At 42.6% G+C, this 20,691-nt stretch overlaps 1 protein-coding gene across 4 annotated transcripts in view; it reads left to right on the top strand.

Moving 5' to 3' along the window:
- The window catches only part of LOC122542431 (unconventional myosin-IXa), a 370,841-nt gene that overhangs the window by 262,165 nt on the left and 87,985 nt on the right, over positions 1-20,691 (top strand). For all 4 annotated transcript variants that reach the window (XM_087982055.1, XM_087982054.1, XM_087982053.1 and 1 more), the window contains 3 exons: positions 554-697; positions 13,489-13,528; positions 18,758-18,880. In XM_087982055.1, coding sequence (XP_087838181.1) covers positions 554-697; positions 13,489-13,528; positions 18,758-18,880 — 307 coding nt within the window. The remainder of the gene's footprint in view (positions 1-553; positions 698-13,488; positions 13,529-18,757; positions 18,881-20,691) is intronic.

The following is a 20,691-nucleotide window of genomic DNA, read 5'->3' as shown; positions in this document are numbered from 1 at the left end:
ATGCCAGAATCACTGAGCATCTGTAGACAGAGAAACTGAACTAAGGTTTCAACTCAATGATTTTTCAATAGAAGCATCATCGTTAATCATGTTCAAGATAGAAATAGATTTCTGGATACTGATGCCATCAATGGATACTGGGATAGTACAGCTAAGTGACATTGAAGTAGTTGGTCAATCATCTCAATTTCAAATGGCAGAACAGGTTTGACGGCTCAAATGACCTAATCCTCCTGGTCTTGTATTCCTATTAAGATAAAATCACATTTATTGTTGCACAGTACAGTTGTAACATTACAGGTAAAATAACACTTGAAACAGTAGACATTGTTGTGCATTATATTTGTGGTCTTTGAATTTGAAGGAGAACATGTACAGAGTTTGTGCTAGTTCTAATGAGGGCTGTATAGTCTTAAGTGTTAACATGCCTTTGTCCTTTGTGGTAATGATGAACCTGCTGTGTGTTTTGGTTATTTCCTGTTTTTATTTCAAGTGTCTAGCATCCATAGTCTTTCTATTTTTTGGTTAAATTCTGATGCTTTTCTTTGAACAGTGACCTACATGGAATAAGCTGGAATGGCAGGACAGGAGTCCAGGCTGCAAGGCTTTCCTCTAGTCATTCTCTGATTGATGATGAAGGGACTTATTTGAATTCTTCTAGCACAAAGCTATTGGAGAGGGCTCATGGTGTCCTGATGTGAGTATGCAGCTTCTCTTCCTGGAAATACAATCAACTTCTATGCACAGTGAAGCAGATATTTATGTAAATGCTTAATTTGCCACCTTGAACATTTACTGAAAAGAAATAATTTCTTGTCCATGTTCAAAAAGGGTAAAGTTGCTACTGTATTAATGGAATTAATGTTGACTGAAATGCAAAAGGCATTACTTGAATCTAATTTATTTCAATAAACAAATAATGGTAATTCTGCAATCTGCCTTCCCTGTAGATAAGCAAGAGGGCAGAAAAGGAGGGTTTTGTTTTGTTATGGAGAACATTGCTGTACTGGAGAAAGAGGCTGTTCTAGAGGCTTAAAAAAAACAGAATAAATCTTGCTGTAGGTAAAGAATAAGAGGAGTGCAATCACTGCTCAGTATAATGTTTTGACACCAGCTTGTGCAAACAATAAAGAGAAACAAATTTGCAAATACAAAACAAAATTATCTAGATTTACCTTCCAGGGGAAACTGAGACTTTGGTTCTGTTTCATGGAGACTTGGTTCACCCCTGCCATTCCTGACTGTGCCCTACAAGCTGATCGGTTCTCCATATATCACACGGACCACATGGCCCGCCCCCCGCCCCGGGTAAGGTAGAAGACAGTGGGGTATGTTTCCTGATGCAACGCCACCTGGTGCTCTGATATAGCAACCCTGGTGAGCCGTTGCTCCCTGGATCGTGAATCCCTGACAGTAAAATGCCATCCCTACTATCTGCTGCGTGAGTTCACCTCCACCATCCTGACAGCAGTTTGCCTGTCTCTTCCCCCCCCCCACCCCCTCCCACCAATCATGGAAGTGAAGAATTCCCGAGATGATATTTACATCACCACAAACATTCTGGAGAGGAAATTTCCCAAGGCTTTATTCATTGTGGTCAGCGACTTCAACCAAGCCAATCTCAAGAGCGCGCTGCCAAAGTACACCAAGGCATCTGCCCACTAGAGGACCGAACATCCTGGATCACTGCGACACAACCATTATAGATACCTACCGCTCCATCCTCCGCCACAGTTCGGAAAATCAGATCACAACGCTGTGTTCCTCCTCCCAATTTACAAGTAGAAGCTGAAACAGGAGGGTCCTTCACAGATAGAAATACCGTGCTGGTCTGATGCAGTGGAAGAGCATGTCTGGGACTGCTTGGAATCAGTGGACTGGAACATATTCAAGTATTCAGCGGGAAACCTAGACGAGTGCGTCACCACCATCATGGACTTTGTTAGCAAATGCGTGGAGGACTGTGTACCAACGAAGTCAATCCAGATGTTCCCCCAAAAGGAAACCTTGGGTGAACCAGAAAATCCTCATTCCCTACTGAAGACTGGGCGTGCAGCATTCAAGTTGGACAACCCAACCCTGTACAGAAAATTCAGATAGGAACTCCCCAAAGCCATCAGGGATGCCAAGAGACAGTACTGGACCAAGTTCAAGGCCCAAGCCGTCCATACAGACTTGAGCTGTCTGTGGCAAGGCATCAGCAACATAACACCATACAAAATGAAGCAGAGCAAGATAACTGACAAAGACATGTCCCTCTCTCATTGCTTGGTTCAAGCGGAATGCCAGTGGCGTGATGTCACCTGCGCCGACAGCCCTAGAAGCTGCTGTACTCACTGTCACCTCTGCTCATGGTAGATCGGTCTTCCTGGAAATGAACCCAAGGAAAACGATGGGACTGGACGGAGTCTCCAGCCGAGCACTTAGATCCAGCTGACTGAGGCATTCGTTGACATCACCTATCTCTCCCTCCTACAAGCTGTAGACCCACCTGCTTCAAGAAGACCACCGTCATCTCAGTACCAAAGAAAGCATACGCAATGTGCCTTAATGACTATTGGCCAGTGACTCTGACATACATAACCTCGAAGTGCTTTGAGAGGCTGGTCATGGCCCACATCAATTCTAGTCTCCCCTGCCTACCTCGTTCCCCTGCAATTTGCCCTAGCTATGCCTGCCTCTTCGTTGGATATGTGGAACAGTCCATCTTCCGCAGCTACACTGGCACCACCCCCCACCTTTTCCTCCACTACTGTATCGGCGCTACCTCGTGCTCCCACGAGGAGGTTGAACAGTTCATCCACTTTACTAACACCTTCCACCCCGACCTCAAATTTATCTGGACTGTCTCAGACTCCTACCTCCCCTTCCTAGACCTCTCCATCTCTATCTCGGACGACCGACTCAACACGGACGTATACTATAAACCGACTGACTCCCACAGCTACCTAGATTACACCTCTTCCCACCCTGCCCCCTGTAAAAACGCCATCCCATATTCCTAATTCCTTCGCCTTCGCCGCATCTGCTCCCAGGAGGACCAATTCCAATACCAAACAACCCAGATGGCCTCCTTCTTCAAAGACCGCAATTTCCCCTCAGACGTGGTTGACGATGCTCTCCACTGCATCTCCTCCACTTCCCGCTCCTCCGCCCTTGAACCCCACCCCTCTAATCGCCACCAGAACAGAACCCCACTGGTCCTCACCTACCACCCCACCAACCTCCAGATACATCGGATCATCCTTCGTCATTTCCGCCACCTCCAAACGAACCCCACCACCAAGGATATATTTCCCTCCTCATGCCTATCAGCGTTCCGGAAAAACCACTCCCTCCTCGACTCCCTTGTCAGATCCATAACCCCCACCAACCCAACGTTCACTCCTGGCACCTTCCCCTGCAACTGCAAAACTTACGCCCACACCTCCCCCCTCACTTCCCTCCAAGGCCCCAAGGGATCCTTCAATATCCATCAGAAATTCCCCTGCACCTCCACACACATCATTTACTGCATCCGCTGCACCCGATGTGGCCTCCTATACATTGGGGAGACAGGCCGCCTACTTGCGGAATGTTTCAGAGAACACCTCTGGGGCACCCGCACCAACCAACCCAACCGCCCCGTGGATAAACACTTTAACTCCCCCTCCCACTCCGCCAAGGACATGCAGGTCCTTGGCCTCCTCCATCGCCAGACCATGGCAACACGACGCCTGGAGGAAGAGCACCTCATCTTCCGCCCAGGAACCCTCCAGCCACAGGGGATGAATGCGGATTTCTCCAGCTTCCTCATTTCCCCTCCCCCCACCTTTTCTCAGTCCCAGCACTCGGACTCAGCACCGCCTTCTTGACCTGCAATCTTCTCCCCGACCTCTCCACCCCCTCTCCGGCCTATCACCCTCACCTTAACCTCCTTCCACCTATCGCATTCCCAACGCCCCTCCCCCAAGTCCCTCCTCCCTACCTTTTATCTTAGCCTGCTTGGCACACTCTCCTCATTCGTGAAGAAGGGCTTATGCTCGAAACGTTGATTCTCCTTCTCCTTGGATGCTGCCTGACCTGCTGCACTTTTCCAGTAACACATTTTTAAGCTCTGATCTCTCCAGCATCTGCAGTCTTCCTACCTATGTAACATGTCCAAAATAGACGCCGTTTCTCTAGCCCAACACTCGTTCCTGGAGTATCTGGGCACAAAGACGGCTATGTCACACTCCTCATCAACTGCAGCTTCGCTTTTGACACTATTATCCCCTCCAAACTGATTTCAGAACTCCGAGCCCGAGGTCTCAGCTCCGCCCTTTGCAACTGGAACCAGCTTTCTGACCCACAGACTGCAATTAGTGAAGTTGGACAACTGCATTTCCTGCATGATTACACTCAAAAGTGAGTTCTCATCCCCCTACTATTCTCCCTATTCACCCACAACTGTGTTGCCAAATTCTGAATGGATGCCATCTCCATATTTGCTGATAACACCACCATAGTAAGATGGATTTCAAACAATGACAAGGCAGAACACAGAACGTAGATGGGGGGTTTGGTGATATGGTACAATGATAACCTCTTTCTCAACATTGGCAAAACTAAAGAACTGATCATCGGCTTCAGAAAGAAAAGAGGAAAATACGACCCCATCTATGTCAATGGAGCTGAGGTTGAGAGCGTCAAGTTCCTCAGAGTGACAATACTGACAACCTGTCCTAGACTTCCCATATAGATGCGACAGTCAAGAAGGCACAATGACTTCCTCAGATGGCTCAGGAAATTTGGCATGTCTGTGAGGACCCTCACCAAATTTTACAGATGCATCATTGAAAGTATATTGTTTGGATGCTTAACGACCTGGTATGGTAACAGCTGTGTCCAGGACAGTAAGAAACTACACAAGGTTGTGTGCATAGCCCAGACCATCACAGAAGCCATAGACTCCATTTACAGGGCTCCTTGCTGTGGGATAGCTGCCGACATTATCAAAGACCCATCCAACAGTGGTAATGCTCTCCTGCAACCACTTCCAGCAGGGAGAAGATACAGAAGCTTGAACACATGCACCAGCATGTTCAAGAACAGCAACTTGCCTACCATTATTAGACAGCTGTGTTGAATGTACTGTCTAGCTTCAAACAATGCTGATCTTATTAATGTTGACGTTGCCTAGCGCATGCCCTGTGTGATGTAACCCGTATGCCTCTGTGCTAGTTTTTTTTCCACCCTTTGATCGGTATGTCCTTGCTTACTATGATCTGCGTGTACTGCTCATAAACAAAGCTTTTCACTGTACTTAAGTGCACGTGACAATAAATCCAGAGCTCCCTACATGACAAAGGAGATCAAAATTAAGTTAAAGAAGAAGAATTGTGCTGATTACAGTATTTAGTGAATACAGTTGAGAAGCAATCTGAGTACTGAAGGTTCAGAAGTGAAGTGAAAAAGCAAATATGAGAAGCAAAGATGTATTATTAAAGAAAGACTGGGTGCTAACATAAAAGGAAATCCCAAAATCTTCAATAAATACGTAATCGTAAAAAGGTGCCAAAAGGAGAAGTGGGGCTAATTTCAGACCAAAAAGAGAATTTACATCTAGAGGCAGGAGTTGTGGCTGAGAGTACTTTGCATCTGTCTGGCAATGAAGAAATGCTGTCAAACATAGTGAGAGGAGAAAACTCAGTTACTAGAAGGGTTTAAAATTGATCAGGAGGTGGTATTAGGTGAGGTGTTAATGCTGAAAGTTCATAAGGTACTGGACTGGAAGAAAAACATGTAAGGATTTTAAGGAAGTGAGAATGGAAATTGAAAAGGCAATTGGCAGTTTCAAACTTTCTGGATTGGAGAATTTGCCAGCACTGAAAGATCACTCAATTGAACCTCCATGGTGGGGAAATTTCTTAGAAGGTTATTTGGGATAGGTTTAGTCAACACATGGAAAAACATAGTTTGATTCAGAAATTTCAATGTGGATTTTTGTTTTAAGGGAAAATTGTGTCTATCTAATTTGTGCAAGTTTTTTTGAAAACGTGACAGAGAGGATTGAGGTTAATGCTGTTGATGCAGTGCCCATGGACTTCCAAAAGGTGTTCTATATAATGCCATACAACAGCATTATACTTGTGAGGAAAGTTATAGGTCATATAGTAAACATGAATACAAAATTAGTCAAAGGATAGGTAACCAAATAATGGTTAATGGATGTTTTTCAGGCTGGAAGGTGGTTTGTAATGGAGTTCACCAAGAGGTCAATTTTAGGACTCTTGCTTTTCTTGATGTACGTTATTTATCCAGACTTTTGTGCAGAGGACAATTTCCTGATGACCAAACTCAGTAGGTTTGGAAACTGTAAGGAGGATAGATTACAACTTCAAACAGGAGTTAATACCATTTTATTCATCTGCTGGGAATTGTAAGATAAAGTAGCTAGAGTCCACGGGGCTGCTCTGTCATTAGAGAGAGAGAGAGAGAAATGGCTGGTGGAAAGCTTATCCTGAATGTCACCGTGCATCAGCTAAAGGGTGAGGTTGACGAGACAGGGCTTTTCATGGTGACCTAAGTAGGTAGCGAGGTGGCAGATGAAGTTCAAAAGTGCGAGGTGATGCACTTTTGTTGCAAAGTGATGGAAAGATAGTATAAAATGAAGGGATTATTCTAAAGGATATGCAAGGGCAAGCTGATCTGGGTGTCCATAAATATATGTTGTTAAAGGTAGCAGGATAGTTAGAAAGAGCTGTTAATAAAGCACTTGGTATTCTAGGCCTCATTAATAGAGGAATGGAGACAAGACCAAGGACGTTATGGGGGTGAGAGAGACTCACGTTTGGTATGTTGCCTCCCAGGTGCAAGGGTATGTGATGTCTCTGATCGTGTTTTCCGGGTCCTTAAGGGGGAGGGAGAGCAGCCCGAAGTCGTGGTCCATATTGGCATCAATGACATAGGTAGAAGGAGGGCTGAGGATGTTAGGCAGGCTTTCAGGGAGTTAGGTTGGAAGCTCAGAGTTAAACTAACTCTGCAGGGGCATGGGAACCTAGACTGTAGCTTTAGGGTGCAGGACCTGGAGTGTAGGGAGGTTAGGAACATGGCATTAATCTCAAAGGAGGGTGCCTGTAAACAGGAAAGTGGCTTGAAGTGTGTATACTTTAATGCAAGAAGTATACGAAATAAGGTAGGTGAACTTGCAGCGTGGGTTGGTACCTGGGACTTCGATGTTGTGGCTATTACGGAGACATGGGTAGAACAGGGACAGGATTGGCTGTTGCAGGTTCCAGGGTTTAAATGTTTTAGTAGGGTCAGAGGTGGGGGTAAAAGAGGGGGAGGTGTGGCATTGCTTGTCAAAGATAGTATTACAGCAGTGGAAAGGACGATGGATGAAGACTCGCCATCTGAGGTAGTTTGGGCTGAGGTTAGGAATAGGAAAGGTGAGGTCACCCTGTTAGGAGTTTTTTTACAGGCCTCCTAATAGTCCTAGAAACGTAGAAGAAAGGATTGCGAGGATGATTCAGGAGAAGAGTGAAAGTAATAGGGTGGTTGTTATGGGGGACTTTACCTTTCCTGATATTGATTGGGAAAGCTATAGCTCTAGTTCGTTAGATGGGTCGGTGTTTGTCCAGTGTGTGCAGGAGGGTTTCCTGACACAATATGTAGATAGGCCAACAAGAGGTGAGGCCATACTGGACTTGGTTCTGGGTAATGAACCAGGCCAGGTGTTAGAATTAGAGGTAGGTGAACACTTTGGGGACAGTGACCACAATTCGGTGACTTTTACTCTAGTGATGGAGAGGGATAAGTGTGCATTGCAGGGCAAGAGTTATAGCTGGGGGCAGGGAAATTATGATGCGGTGAGGCATGACTTAGGATGCGGGGCTTGGAAAATTAGGCTTCAAGGCAAGGGCGTAATTGATATGTGGAGCTTGTTCAAGGAGCAACTATTGAGTGTCCTTGATGAGTATGTACCTGTCAGGCAGGGAGGAAAGGGTCGTGTGAGGGAGCCGTGGTTTAATAAGGAATTGGAATCCCTTGTTAAATGAAAGAGGGCGGCCTATGTAAAGATGAGGCGTGAAGGTTCAATTGGGGCGATTGAGAGTTATTAGGTAGCCAGGAAGGACCTGAAGAGAGAGCTAAGAGCAGCAAGGAGGGGACATGAAAGGTCCTCAGTTGGTAGGATTAGGGAAAACCCTAAGGCTTTCTATAGGTATGTCAGGAATAAAAGAATGACTAGGGTAGGAATAGGTCCAGTCAAGGATAGTAGTGGGAAGTTGCGTGTGGAGGCTGAAGAGATTGGGGAGACACTGAATGAATACTTTTCGTCAGTATTCACTCAGGAACAGGACACTGTTGCCGATGTGAATACTGAGTCACAATTAAGTAGAATGAATGGCTTTGAGGTATGTAGGGAAGAGGTGTTGTAAATTCTGGAAAGGGTGAAAATAGATAAGTCCCCTGGGCCTGATGGCATTTATCCTAGGATGCTCTGGGAAGCAAGGGAGGAGATTGCAGAGCCATTGGCCTTGATTTTTATGTCCCCATTGTCTACAGGAGTAGTGCCAGAAGACTGGAGGCTAGCAAATGTGGTTCCCTTGTTCAAGAAGGGGAGTAGGGATAACCCTAGTAACTATAGGCCGGTGAGTCTCACTTCTGTTGTGGGCAAAGTCTTAGAGAGAATTGTAAGGGATAGGATTTATGAACATCTGGATAGGAATATTGTGATCAAGGATAGTCAGCATGGTTTTGTGAAGGGCAGGTCGTGCCTCACAAACCTTATTGAATTCTTTGAGAAGGTGACTAAGGAGGTGGACGAGGGGAAAGCGGTAGATGTGGTGTATATGGATTTTAGTAAGGCGTTTGATAAGGTTCCCCATGGTAGGCTACTGCAAAAAATACGGAGGTATGGCATTGAGGGTGAGTTGGAGGTTTGGATTAGGAATTGGCTGACTAGAAGAAGACAGAGGGTAGTAGTTGATGGTAAAGGTTCATCTTGGAGTGCCGTTACTAGCGGTGTTCCGCAAGGATCTGTTTTGGGACCATTGCTGTTTGTCATTTTTATAAATGACCTGGAGGAGGGGCTAGAAAGTTGGGTGAGCAAGTTTGCGGATGATACGAAAGTCGGAGGAGTTGTTGATAGTGAGGAAGGATGTGTCAGGTTACAGCAGGATATAGATAAGCTGCAGAACTGGGCAGAAAGGTGGCAAATGGAGTTCAATGTAGCTAAGTGTGAGGTGATTCACTTTGGTAAGAGTAACAAAAAGATGGGGTACTGGGCTAATGGTCAGATACTTGGTAGTGTGGATGAGCAGAGGGATCTTGGTGTCCATGTACACAGATCTCTGAAAGTTGCCACCCAGGTAAATAGTGCAGTGAAGAAGGCATATGGCGTACTGGCTTTTATTGGTAGAGGAATTGAGTTCCGGAGTCCTGAGATCATGTTGCAGTTGTATAAGACTCTGGTGCGGCCGCACCTGGAGTATTGTGTGCAGTTTTGGTCGCCATACTATAGGAAGGATGTGGAGGCACTGGAACGGGTGCAGAGGAGGTTTACCAGGATGTTGCCTGGTATGGTAGGAAGACCGTATGAGGAAAGGCTGAGGCACTTGGGGTTGTTTTCATTGGAGAAAAGAAGGTTTAGGGGTGACTTGATAGAGGTGTACAAGATGATTAGGGGTTTAGATAGGGTTGACCGTGAGAACCTTTTTCCACGTATGGAGTCAGCTATTACGAGGGGGCATAGCTTTAAATTAAGGGGTGGTAGGTATAGGACAGATGTTAGGGGTAGATTCTTTACTCAGCGAGTCGTGAGTTCATGGAATGCACTGCCAGTAGCAGTGGTGGTCTCTCCCTCTTTATGGGCATTTAAGCGGGCATTGGATAGGCAAATGGAGGATAGTGGGCTAGTGTAGGTTAGGTGGGCTTGGATCGGCGCAAATCGAGGGCCAAAGGGCCTGTACTGCGCTGTATTCTTCTATGTTCTATGATGAACTAATGCAAGATACTGGTTCAACCTCAGATGGAGTATTACGTACAGTTTTGAGTACCACAGCACAGAAAGGATATGATCGGGAGAAGGTGCAGAAGAGGTTTATGATTGTGATTTTAGGGATGAGACACTTCAGTTATGAGGAAAGATTGGAGATATTGGGGCTGTTTAAGGAGAAGACTAAGATTAACCCAATATAAAAGTTTTCAAAATCATAAAGATTCTGAATACAGTGAGTAGAGGGAAACTGTTTCCATTTGTAAACTGAGAATTAGAAGGCTGTGTTTTAAAGTGTTTTTTGAGAAGAAAATGTGAAGAGATAAAGAAACTTGCACCTAGCAAGCAGTCAGGGTAGGAATGCTCTTCCTGGAAGTGATGAAAGGAGATTCCATTGAGAATTTCAAGAGGGCATTGGCTGATTTCTAAATAGAAAATGTATGCAGGACACTGGTAAAGGCAAGAGATTGGCACCGTTGAAATGCTCAGTGCAATTGCAAATAAGATGAGCTTCTTGGCCTCTTGCTAAACTGCATCAATCCTGTGATTCTTTGCTCCTTTGTCAGAATTTTACTGTAGTGGCAATGGACCTCCACTTAAACTCTGAACTAAGGAGAAGAGAACAAATAGTTTCCTTGCAACTAATCATACAGTTTATCCCTGTTGGAAAGTGAATGTCAGTGCTGGACTTAATTAGAATGCCTTCCACTGGGCGGCACGGTAGCTCAGTGTTAGCACTGCTGCCTCACAGCATCAGGGTCCCAGGTTCAATTCCCGCCTCGGGCGACTGTCTGTGTGAAGTTTGCATATTCTCTCCGTGTCTGTGTGGGTTTCCTCCGGGTGCTCCGGTTTCCTCCCACAGTCCAAAGATGTGCAGGTCAGGTGAATTGGTCATGCTAAATTGCCCATAGTGATAGGTGCATTAGTCAGGGGGAAATGGGTCAGTGTGGACTGGTTGGGCCGAAGGGCCTGTTTCCACACTGTAGGGAATCTAATCACTGTTAAAACACTTTGCCAATTCTCTTATTGAGAGTTCAGAAATGAAAAATGGCCACTTGGACAGGGAACTAGAGAAGTGCCAGTGGCAATTGTTGGCCAACAAGGCTTTTTGCACGCAGGAGCAGAAAGTGGGAAGAAAATGTGATATTAGGTTTTGATATAAATGTTCTGAAATAGCAAACGTATTTGCCTTTCGCAATCTGTTTGATTTCAGAGCAAGTATTTTACTGCAGAGTGCAGAATGTCAACACTTTACTCTTCCCATACCACCATTTCTCCCATAATTCTGTTAATGAATCATTCACTAGCAGGTATAAATTTGCATTTACCTCTTGTGGATGTCAGTTTGCTTGCTGAGCTGGATGTTTCGCATCATACTAGGTAACATCAGTGAGCCTCCGGTGAAGCACTGGTGTATGGCCCACTTTTTATTTGTGTTGAGGTTTCCTTGGGTTGGTGATGTCATTTTGTGTTCTTTTTCTCGGGGTGGTAAATGTGATCCAAGTCAATGTGTTTGTTGGTAGCTTTCCAGTTGGAGTGCCATGCTTCTAGGAATTCTTGTCTCTGTTTGGCTTGTTCTAGGATGGATGTGTTGTCCCCAGTTGAAGTGGTTTCCTTTCTCATCTGTATGTAAAGGTACTAGTGAGAGTGGGTCATGTCTTTTTGTGTCTTGTTGATGTTGATGTTGATGTTCAAGTATCCTGGTGGCTAGTTTTCTGCCTGTTTGTCCAATGTAGTGTTTGTTACAGTTCTTGCATGGTATTTTGTAAATGACATTAGTTTTGCTTGTTGTCTGTATAGGGTCTTGCAAGTTCATTCGCTGCTGTTTTAGTATGTTGGTGGGTTTGTGGGCTACCATGATGCCAAGAAGTCTGAGTGGTTCTCTGCATTATACTGGATTATCGATGCTTTGATTTTTCTGTTGCGTTCTGTATCTCATTCCTCTGTATTTGTTCACTTACTAACACTTACTAATGTACAGCAATGCAAATAACAACAAGAACTCTTGTAATAATGGAGTAATAAAGTGAGCAGTGATTCACCATACTCAATCCCAGTTTTAATTTTTAGTAGTTATTTAAGCAGCTGCCAGGTGACTATGTCCTGCAGTAGTTTGTGTGGTTCTTTTTTAGATGTGCAGAATAAATATTGATTGTCTTTGGGATATGTGGTTGCAATTTTAACCTGAAACCATTGAAGAGGAACTTTCATTGCTGGTGACAACTGAAAACCCAGAAAGTTGTTTTTATTTGTTTTCTTCAGGGCCAGGAGAATCAGTCATGCCACCTTGGCCCTAAATTGTGCTGTTTCCCCAAACCCATGAAGTCTGTCTGGCCCCTTCTATCTAATTACCTGACCGCCAATACCATTTTCTTTGGTTTGATAAAATACAAACTTTAGGAATATTGAACAAGTATGGCAGAATCTGTGAAAAAAGAAACAGTTAATGTTCCTGGTCTACGGACTTTCAGTATTCTTTTGGGTTCCTTGTGGCGGCCTCCTGTTGGATAAAATCCCACTCCTATTTGGCGCCCACCTTGCATTTTCCACTGGATTCAGGAAAAAGACTGAGAGGACTCATGCAGTTAAGTACTGGGGTTTAAAATCACTGCGGCGGGTCAAGAGATACTTTCCATCTGCTATGGCCTCTGTCCAAAAGGCTCTCATAGTGCAAATTGCATTTAATATTTTTCTTTTTACAGCTGATACACTCTTCAGGGTTAGAATTGCAAAATTATTCCACTGCAGAAGGGGTTTATTCAGTCCATTGTGTCTGTACAGGCTCTCTGAATGAACATCATGCTTTAGGGTCATTCTCCTGTCTTTTGCCCTTAACCCTGCACAATATTTATATTTAAATAGTCACCTAATGCCCTCTTGAATGCCTCAATTGAAACACACTTTAAGGCAATAAATTTCGGACCCAAGCCACTTGCTGTCTGGAAAGGTTTTTATTTTTGTATCACATGTACTCCTTTTACAAATTGCTTCAGATCTGTGCCCTTTCATTCTTAATCCTTTTATGAATGGCAACAGTTTTTCTTTGTTTGACCTGTCATGTTTGAAAACTTTAATCAGTTAATTTTGTCTTTCCCCTATTGAAGAAAAACAGTCCCAATTTTTCTAATTCACCGTCACAGTTGAAGTTTCTCATCTCTACAGCCTTTCGAATCAACCTCTTCTGCACTCTCTCCTTCCTAAAGTGTGGCACCCAGAATTGTACACAGTTCATCTGAGATGCAAATAGTGTGTTATGAAGATTCACCACAATCACTCTGCTGTGGTCCTGTGACCCCATTAGTAGACAATTAAGACACTGTCCTGTCTGTATCAAGGGTGCTCTGAGTATATGGTCTCTTAGACTGCTTCTTTTTTGTGACTTTGTCAAAACAGATGACATTTACACTGTGAAATTTGGCGATGATTATCATTAGTGTTATTAAAAAAATACAGTGTTTAGTGATACTGACTACTTGCTGACTAAAATGGAATGTGCTTGCTTCATAACACTTACTGTGTTCTTTCACTAGGAGGAATAAGAACTCCAAAACCAAACTTGTTCTACCAAAGGTAAGAATGTGAATTTTGTTTTTCTATTGCTCTCTGAGAGAGGTGAATTAGCCCTTTGTCTTCAGGGCAAAATTATATGGTGTGCTACCGAATACTCATTGTGTTTTGTGCAAATGTCTTTGGTTGTAATGTGGTGATTCAAGTGACCTTATATTTTAAATTGAGCAATATGATGCTTTACTGCAATTTTTCATGTTACTTTTTCCTTTCACTCTTCCTGTCTTTTATGGGTTACAGTGAAGGCACTATCACTCATACTGCAACCAAATATTTATTTGTCAACCCATAAAACCACATTTCACTAAGCTAAACTAAAAGCCATTCAACACTCAAATGTGTTCTGTCTTTCAATGATATCATAGTTGCTCAGTATCACAGGTATAACAAAACTGGAGATGCTGTAAGTCTGAAACAAATGGTCACAGAAATTGCAAGAGAACCTTCCTTTGTCTAGTAGCATCTTTGGCGAGAAAACTGAATTCACATTTTTACTCCTGTGACCCTACTTCAGAACTATAAGCAGCTAAGAAAGATAGTTAATTTCACTATGTGGGAGAAGGAATGAGCAGATAAGTGGATAGGGAGTCCAGAGAGAGAGGCAAAAAGATTGTTGACAATAGGTCAGGGAAAAAGAGAAGCTCAGTAGGCTATAATGGAGGCTATGAATTGAAAATGAATTGGCATAATGGAGGTAGATAAAAGATAAGGAAGCAGTTGGCCATACGCTACAATTGTTAAACTTGTTGTTGAGACCTGAAGCCAAAAGGTGCCCATGTAGAAAATGAGGTGGCGTTCTTCTAGTTTGCATTGAACCTTGCTGGAACACTGCAACAGGCCTGAGACAGAAGTGTTGACATGGAACAAGATAGTGGCAGACAACTGGCAGCTCGGGGTCATTTTTACAGGCAGAACCCTTGGGCTGGATGGCTCTTTCTGTGTCATTTATGCTTGTACCAGCACAAAGAGAGCTGGAATCTAATCTAATCCCACTTAACCTACAGGACTGCAGACCAGAAATTTAAGACGTTATCCAGGTATGAGGAGAGTTGCTGTCTCTACCACTTTTTTTAGAGTGTGATCCTGAAATGTTTTGGTGAAAAGATTCTCCACGTCCTCTTGCCAGTTACTTTAAATCAAAGCCTTTGGGCTGTTGACCTCTCTGCTAATCTAGAAGTTTTCGGCCCTGGCAGCAATCTTGTAAAATGCTTCTGTTATTTTCCTAGTGCAATCATATTTTTCATGTAACATGATGATCAGAAATATGCACAGTACTCTAGCTGTGGTTTAACTCATGTTTTGTACAATCCAAGCATAAGATCCCTGCTGTTTTATTATATATCTCAGCCTGTGAGACGTATCCTCTGTTTGTTTCCTTAATCTGGAAGACCAGACCAGTAGGTATATAAGAACACCATCACCTGAAAGATCCTCTCCAAGTACATGCTATCTCTAGATGGGTAAAAATCCTGGAGCTTGCTTCCTAAAATGACTGTACCATTTGACCTTTAGTTTAAAACAAGAGGTCCTTTTTTTAAAATAATAAATTAGAACTGATTTCAATCTGGACCAAGTTAATAGAAATGGAGAAATTTCAGCATTAAGGAAGCAAACAATGACTTGGTGAAATGGATGAATGCACGGTTGGTTGGGCCTGATAAGGTGGTCCTTTCCTTTTTAGCTTAGTTACCAACAATAGAAGTTTTCTGGCTTGCTGTTGAGTGGAAATTCCCAGACTTGCCAGCAGTTATTTGCAATGTATTTTAGTGACTTGGATGAGAGAAGCAATTGTATTTTTGCCAAGTTTGCAGATAACACAAAAATAGGTCAGGAGTCAAGTGGGAGGATGACAAAAAGAATCTGCAGGTTGTGTGCAGGGAAAAATTTGTAAGATAGAATATAATGTATAAAGTGTGAGATTATGCACTTTGATAGGAAGAATGAGAAATTGAATATTATTTAAATGGAAAATGCTGCAGCACAGAGATTTGGGAGTCCTTGGCCACTTTCAAAGGGAATTAAGCTAACCAAAGTAGGCAAATATTGCTAAAACTACACAAAACATCAAGAATATTGTGAATAGTTTTAGGCCTTTTATATAAGACCGATGGATAGTTTCTACTATGTTAGAGGTCAGAAGGACTAGTTTGATTCCAGACATGGACGGATTTTTTTTGAATAGGTAAGAATGTTAATGTGTTGAAAGTTCAGAGTGGTTTACAGGACTAATAACTGGAATGGGCAGTTTGCCTTATGAGGAAAGGTTGGGCAGGTAAGGCCCTTATCTCTGGAGCTTTAAATGGTGAGAGGAGATTTAATTAAAACGTATAAGATCCTGAGAGGACTTGGCTGGATGGATGTGGAAAGGATGGTTCCTGTTGCGGGAAAATCTAGCATTAGAGATCATAAGTTGAAAGTAAGGAGTCACTCATTTGAGACAGAGATAAGAAAATATTCTATCTCTAAGGTTCAGTGTTTTGGAATTCCATTCATCAAAAGGCAGTGAATGCAAGGTCTTTAAATATTATCAAGGCAATTCTTAACTACCAAGAAAGTCATTAGGGTGCAGGAATGTGGAGTTGAGGTTAAAAATCAGGTCAGCCGTGATCGTGTTGATTAGAACTCTTGTTTCAAATTTCTTGTTCGTGTGTTAGGTTGGGCATGTGTGGAAAAATGAGAGATGACCTTATTAAATTGTACAAGATTTTAATGAGGCTTGACAGGGTAGATGTGAAGAAGTTGTTTCCCTTTCTAGTAGAATCTAGATCTGGGAGCATAATCTCAGTGAGGGATTGCTGAGAAGTTCTTTTCTGCGTGTAGTTCTTCTGTGGAACTCTTTACTGCAGTGTGCTGTAGAGTGGGTTGTTTTAATATATTCAAGTCTGAGGTAGATTTTTAATCAGTTTTTTAAAAAATCAAGGGTTAAGGGGATAAAGCAAGAAATTGGTGTTGAGGTTTATGTGTAGATTTGCTCGCTGAGCTATAGGTTTGATATCCAGACGTTCATTACCTGGCTAGGTAACATTATCAGTGGCGACCTCCAAGTGAAGCGAAGCTGTTGTCTCCTGCTTTCTATTTATATCTTTCTCCTGGTTGGGGTTCCTGGGTTTTGTGGTGATGTCGTTTCCTGTTCATTTTCTGAGGGGTTGATAGATGGCATCTAGATCTGTGTGTTTGTTTATGGCGTTGTGGTTGGAGTGCCAGGCCTCTAGGAATTCTCTGGCATCTCTTTGCGCAGCCTGACCCAGGATAGATATGTTGTCCGAGTCGAAATGGTGGTTTTTTAAATCCGTGTGTAGGGCTACAAGGGAGAGAGGGTCGTGTCTTTTTGTGGCTAGCTGATGGTGTATCCTGGTGGCTAACTTTCTTCCTGTTTGTCCTACGTAGTCTTTGTGGCAGTCCTTGCATGGAATTTTGTAGGTGACGTTGGTTTTGTCCATGGGTTGTACTGAGTCTTTTAAGTTTGTTAGTTTTTGTTTGAGAGTGTTGGTGAGTTTGTGTGCTACTAGGATTCCGAGGGGCCTTAGTAGTCTGGCTGTCATTTCTGAAACTTCTTTGATGTGTGGTAAGGTGGTTAGGGTTTCTGGCTGTGTTTGGTCTGCTTGTCGTGGTTCTTGAGGAATCTGCGCACTGTATTTTTTGAGTATCATTGGTGTTGAGGATTAGCAGATCAGCCATGATCTCATTGGATGACAGACCAGATCCATTGGATCGAATCGCCTACTTCTGCTCGTAGCTCTTACAGTCAATCTGTGTCTATGTTACTCAAGTAGACTTGAATGAAAACCTTACAATGGAAACTAGGCAAATCAGTAATTATATTAGATATAATGAGTGATATACAAATTATCACTTTCGGGTATGTCCGATGACTTCTGTAAGAACATTGGAGGGAATCAAAGCAGCTTTGATCCAGTAATATGAGCATGCAGGTAAATTGCAATTGTACTGTTTGAAATTTTGAGCAACGACTAGAGAAACTAGAGCTCTTTACATAACAGCTGAAAATGTGTTGCTGGAAAAGCGCAGCAGGTCAGGCAGCATCCAAGGAGCAGGAGAATCGACATTACGAGCATGAGCCCTTCTTCAGGAGCCCTTCTTCATGCCCGAAACGTCGATTCTCCTGCTCCTTGGATGCTGCCTGACCTGCTGTGCTTTTCCAGCAACACATTTTCAGCTCTGATCTCCAGCATCTGCAGTCCTCACTTTCTCCTCTTTACATGACAGTACAGAATGTTGAGGGGAGATCTCTGAGGGTTCACAATGAGATATTAGTAGTAATATTAGTTAAAAAGGAAACTTTTTAAAAAATAACATCAATTACTATCTCTATGATGTGAATTTAAGGTCATGAGGTGGTCTCCCTCCTATAGGAAGAATGTTATGAAATATGGAAGGGTTCAGAAAACATTTACAAGGATGTTGCCAGGTTTGGAGAGTTTGAGCTATAGGGGCTGTTTTCCCTGGGGAATCTGAAGCGAAGGAGTGACCTTATACAGGTTTATAAAATCATGAGGAGCATGGAGGGTAAACAGACAAGGAGTTCAGAACTGGAGGGCATAGGTTTAGAATGAGAGGTGCAAAATTTAAAAGAAACCTAGGGGGCAACTTTTTCATGCAGAGGGTGGTGTGTGTATGGAATGAGCTGCCAGAGGAAGTAGTGGAGGAGGGACAATTACAACATTTGAAAGGCATCTGGATGGGTATATGAAAAGGAAGGGTTTAGAGGGGTATGGGCGAAATGCTGGCAAATGGGACTAGAATAACTTAGGATATGGGGTTGGCACGGATGAGTTGGACTGAAGGGTCTGTGTCTGTGCTGTACATCTCTATGACTCTTCATTTAATGATTCAAATTGTTAGAACTTGCAATGTTCTATCAGAGGCAATAGTGGAAGCAGAATCAATAATACCTCGTAAAAGGATAATAAATATGTGTGAAAAATAAGCATTTGACCTTTAATTCTGATGAAGAGTCAGTGCTGAAAAAAGGTTTAGCCCATCTGCTCTATTCGCAGAGCGTGGACTGCTCTAATTATTTCCAGCATTTCTAATGCTAGCAACTTTCCTTTTTCCATGTTAGTTGAATAGATATGTAGAATGTATAACTCCTTCTCTGACCTTTCTTATTGTAATTCTTCTCCTTATTTTAATACTTATACAAATGTAAATATTCTGAGCAAAGCTTTTAACTGATGGAATATTGTGACCTTGTTTATCTTGACCTTCTAGCACTTATTAGATGTGAAGTCGCTGAAGTACCTGATGGGCCTGACATTTCATGACCGTATTACCAAGTCTTTGCTTCATTTGCACAAAAAGAAAAAGCCACCCAGCATTAGTGCCCAATTTCAGGTAAATACGTGATACAAGTGACCAGTTCTCCCATTTTACTGACTTTCTACCTTGAACTGTATGTAGCATGTTGAATATTAATCCGTAGTTTCAAATGCCAGTGTTGGTTGTATGGTAGCCAGTAGCCTGATGAGTTCTGAAAGATTTTGAATGTTTAAAATTGTTTTTTTTGTGGGGGGCTATCTGTTAGCTGTTAATTGGCTGAAAGTGTGGGTTGTTCATCTCTAAAGAATTTCATTTTCTTCGTTACCAAACTTGACCATCATAAAATTAAACATGCAACTTGAATATGAGAATGTAAAGATTCCAAGAATGAGAAAAGATCATAGATTAATTGAAACTTGTTCCTCAAGTACCTTAGATTGCTGTATATTGAAGAACTGCAATTATTTGGCAGCTTGCCATAAAAATATCTAAATTTGACATGATTTAGATCCGTATTAAATAGCAAGTTTGAATCAGTTGTTCAAAGAAATGATTATCACAGTCTTGCCCTATAAACACTGCCTCACAAAGACGACTCATTTCTTCTAATTTTCACTTGCATGGTCAGTTGTCTCCTAATGTGCTACATAAATTATTGTATGAGATGATCATTAAATAAATTCCTTCTTTCTCATAGCATGGGTATTGTTCCACAGTCATTGCTATGTTGATTTTAATGTGTACAAATAACAGCCATGTTTATAACAAGTGAACATTGGAATTGAGGATAAAAGCAGCTTGAAATTATTGTAATTGTGAATTTTACACAACATGACAAAATAAAATACTGTGTGTTAATGAGTTTTGAGAAGACTTATAGCTCAGGTTGCGGTTCTGGATGTAGGTTTGCTCGCTGAGCTGGAAGGTTCATTTCCAGACGTTTCATCACCCTACTAGATAACATTTTCAGTTGGCCTCCGGGCGAAGCACTATTGATAATTCCTGCTTTCTATTTACATGTTTGGATTTCTTTGGGTTGGTGATGTCACTTCCTGTGGCGATGTCATTTCCTGTTCTTTTTCTCAGGGGTGGTAGTTGGGGCCTAACCTGATGTGTTTGTTGATAGAGTTCTGGTTGGAATGCCATGCTTCTAGGAATTCTCGTACGTGTACACACAGATGAGGAAGGACACCACTTCAACTGGGACAACACATCCATCCTAGGATAAGCCAAACAGAGACACGCACGAGAATTCCTAGAAGCATGGCATTCCAACCGGAACTCTATCAACAAACACATCAAGTTAGACCCCATCTACCACTCTCTGAGAAAAAGAACAGGAAATGATGTCATCACAGGAAATGACATCACCAGCCCAAAGAAACCCAAACATATAAATGGAAAGCAGGAATTATCAACAGTGCTTCGCCCGGAGGCCCACTGAAGATGTTACCTAATAGGGTGACGAAACATCTGGAAATGAACTTTCCAGCTCAGCGAGCAAACCTACATCCAGACTGTAGGTTAATCTCTGAGCAGCTTAGACTCTGAAAATGATATACCAAATGTGATAAGAGAGTAAATGGTACAATAAAGTTGAATATATAATCTGAATTTACCCCTGAGAGCAAGAAGAATCTTTCAGAAGTTTCTCTTAGGAAATAAAAATAAGTTGAAGGATTTTTAAATAGATCGTGCAGCTCCAAGAAACACAGAACATGTATTTATGTATCTTTTTTTCATCTCCCGAGCACATTGTAAAGCACTACATTGCTAATACAGTAATTTTGATGTGTACTCATGTTTGTGATCCCACAAGCAACAGTTCATTCTATGAGCCGTTAACCTGTTTTAATATTGGTGGAGTGATAACTGGTCATCAAGAC

This window comes from Chiloscyllium plagiosum, unplaced genomic scaffold, assembly GCF_037043375.1.
Source record: "Chiloscyllium plagiosum isolate Xiang-an unplaced genomic scaffold, Cpla_swu_hap1 HiC_scaffold_42, whole genome shotgun sequence".
Classification (NCBI taxonomy): domain Eukaryota; kingdom Metazoa; phylum Chordata; class Chondrichthyes; order Orectolobiformes; family Hemiscylliidae; genus Chiloscyllium; species Chiloscyllium plagiosum.
The sequence above is the reverse complement of the archived record's forward strand: the minus strand, read 5'-3'. Positions and strand labels throughout refer to the sequence as shown.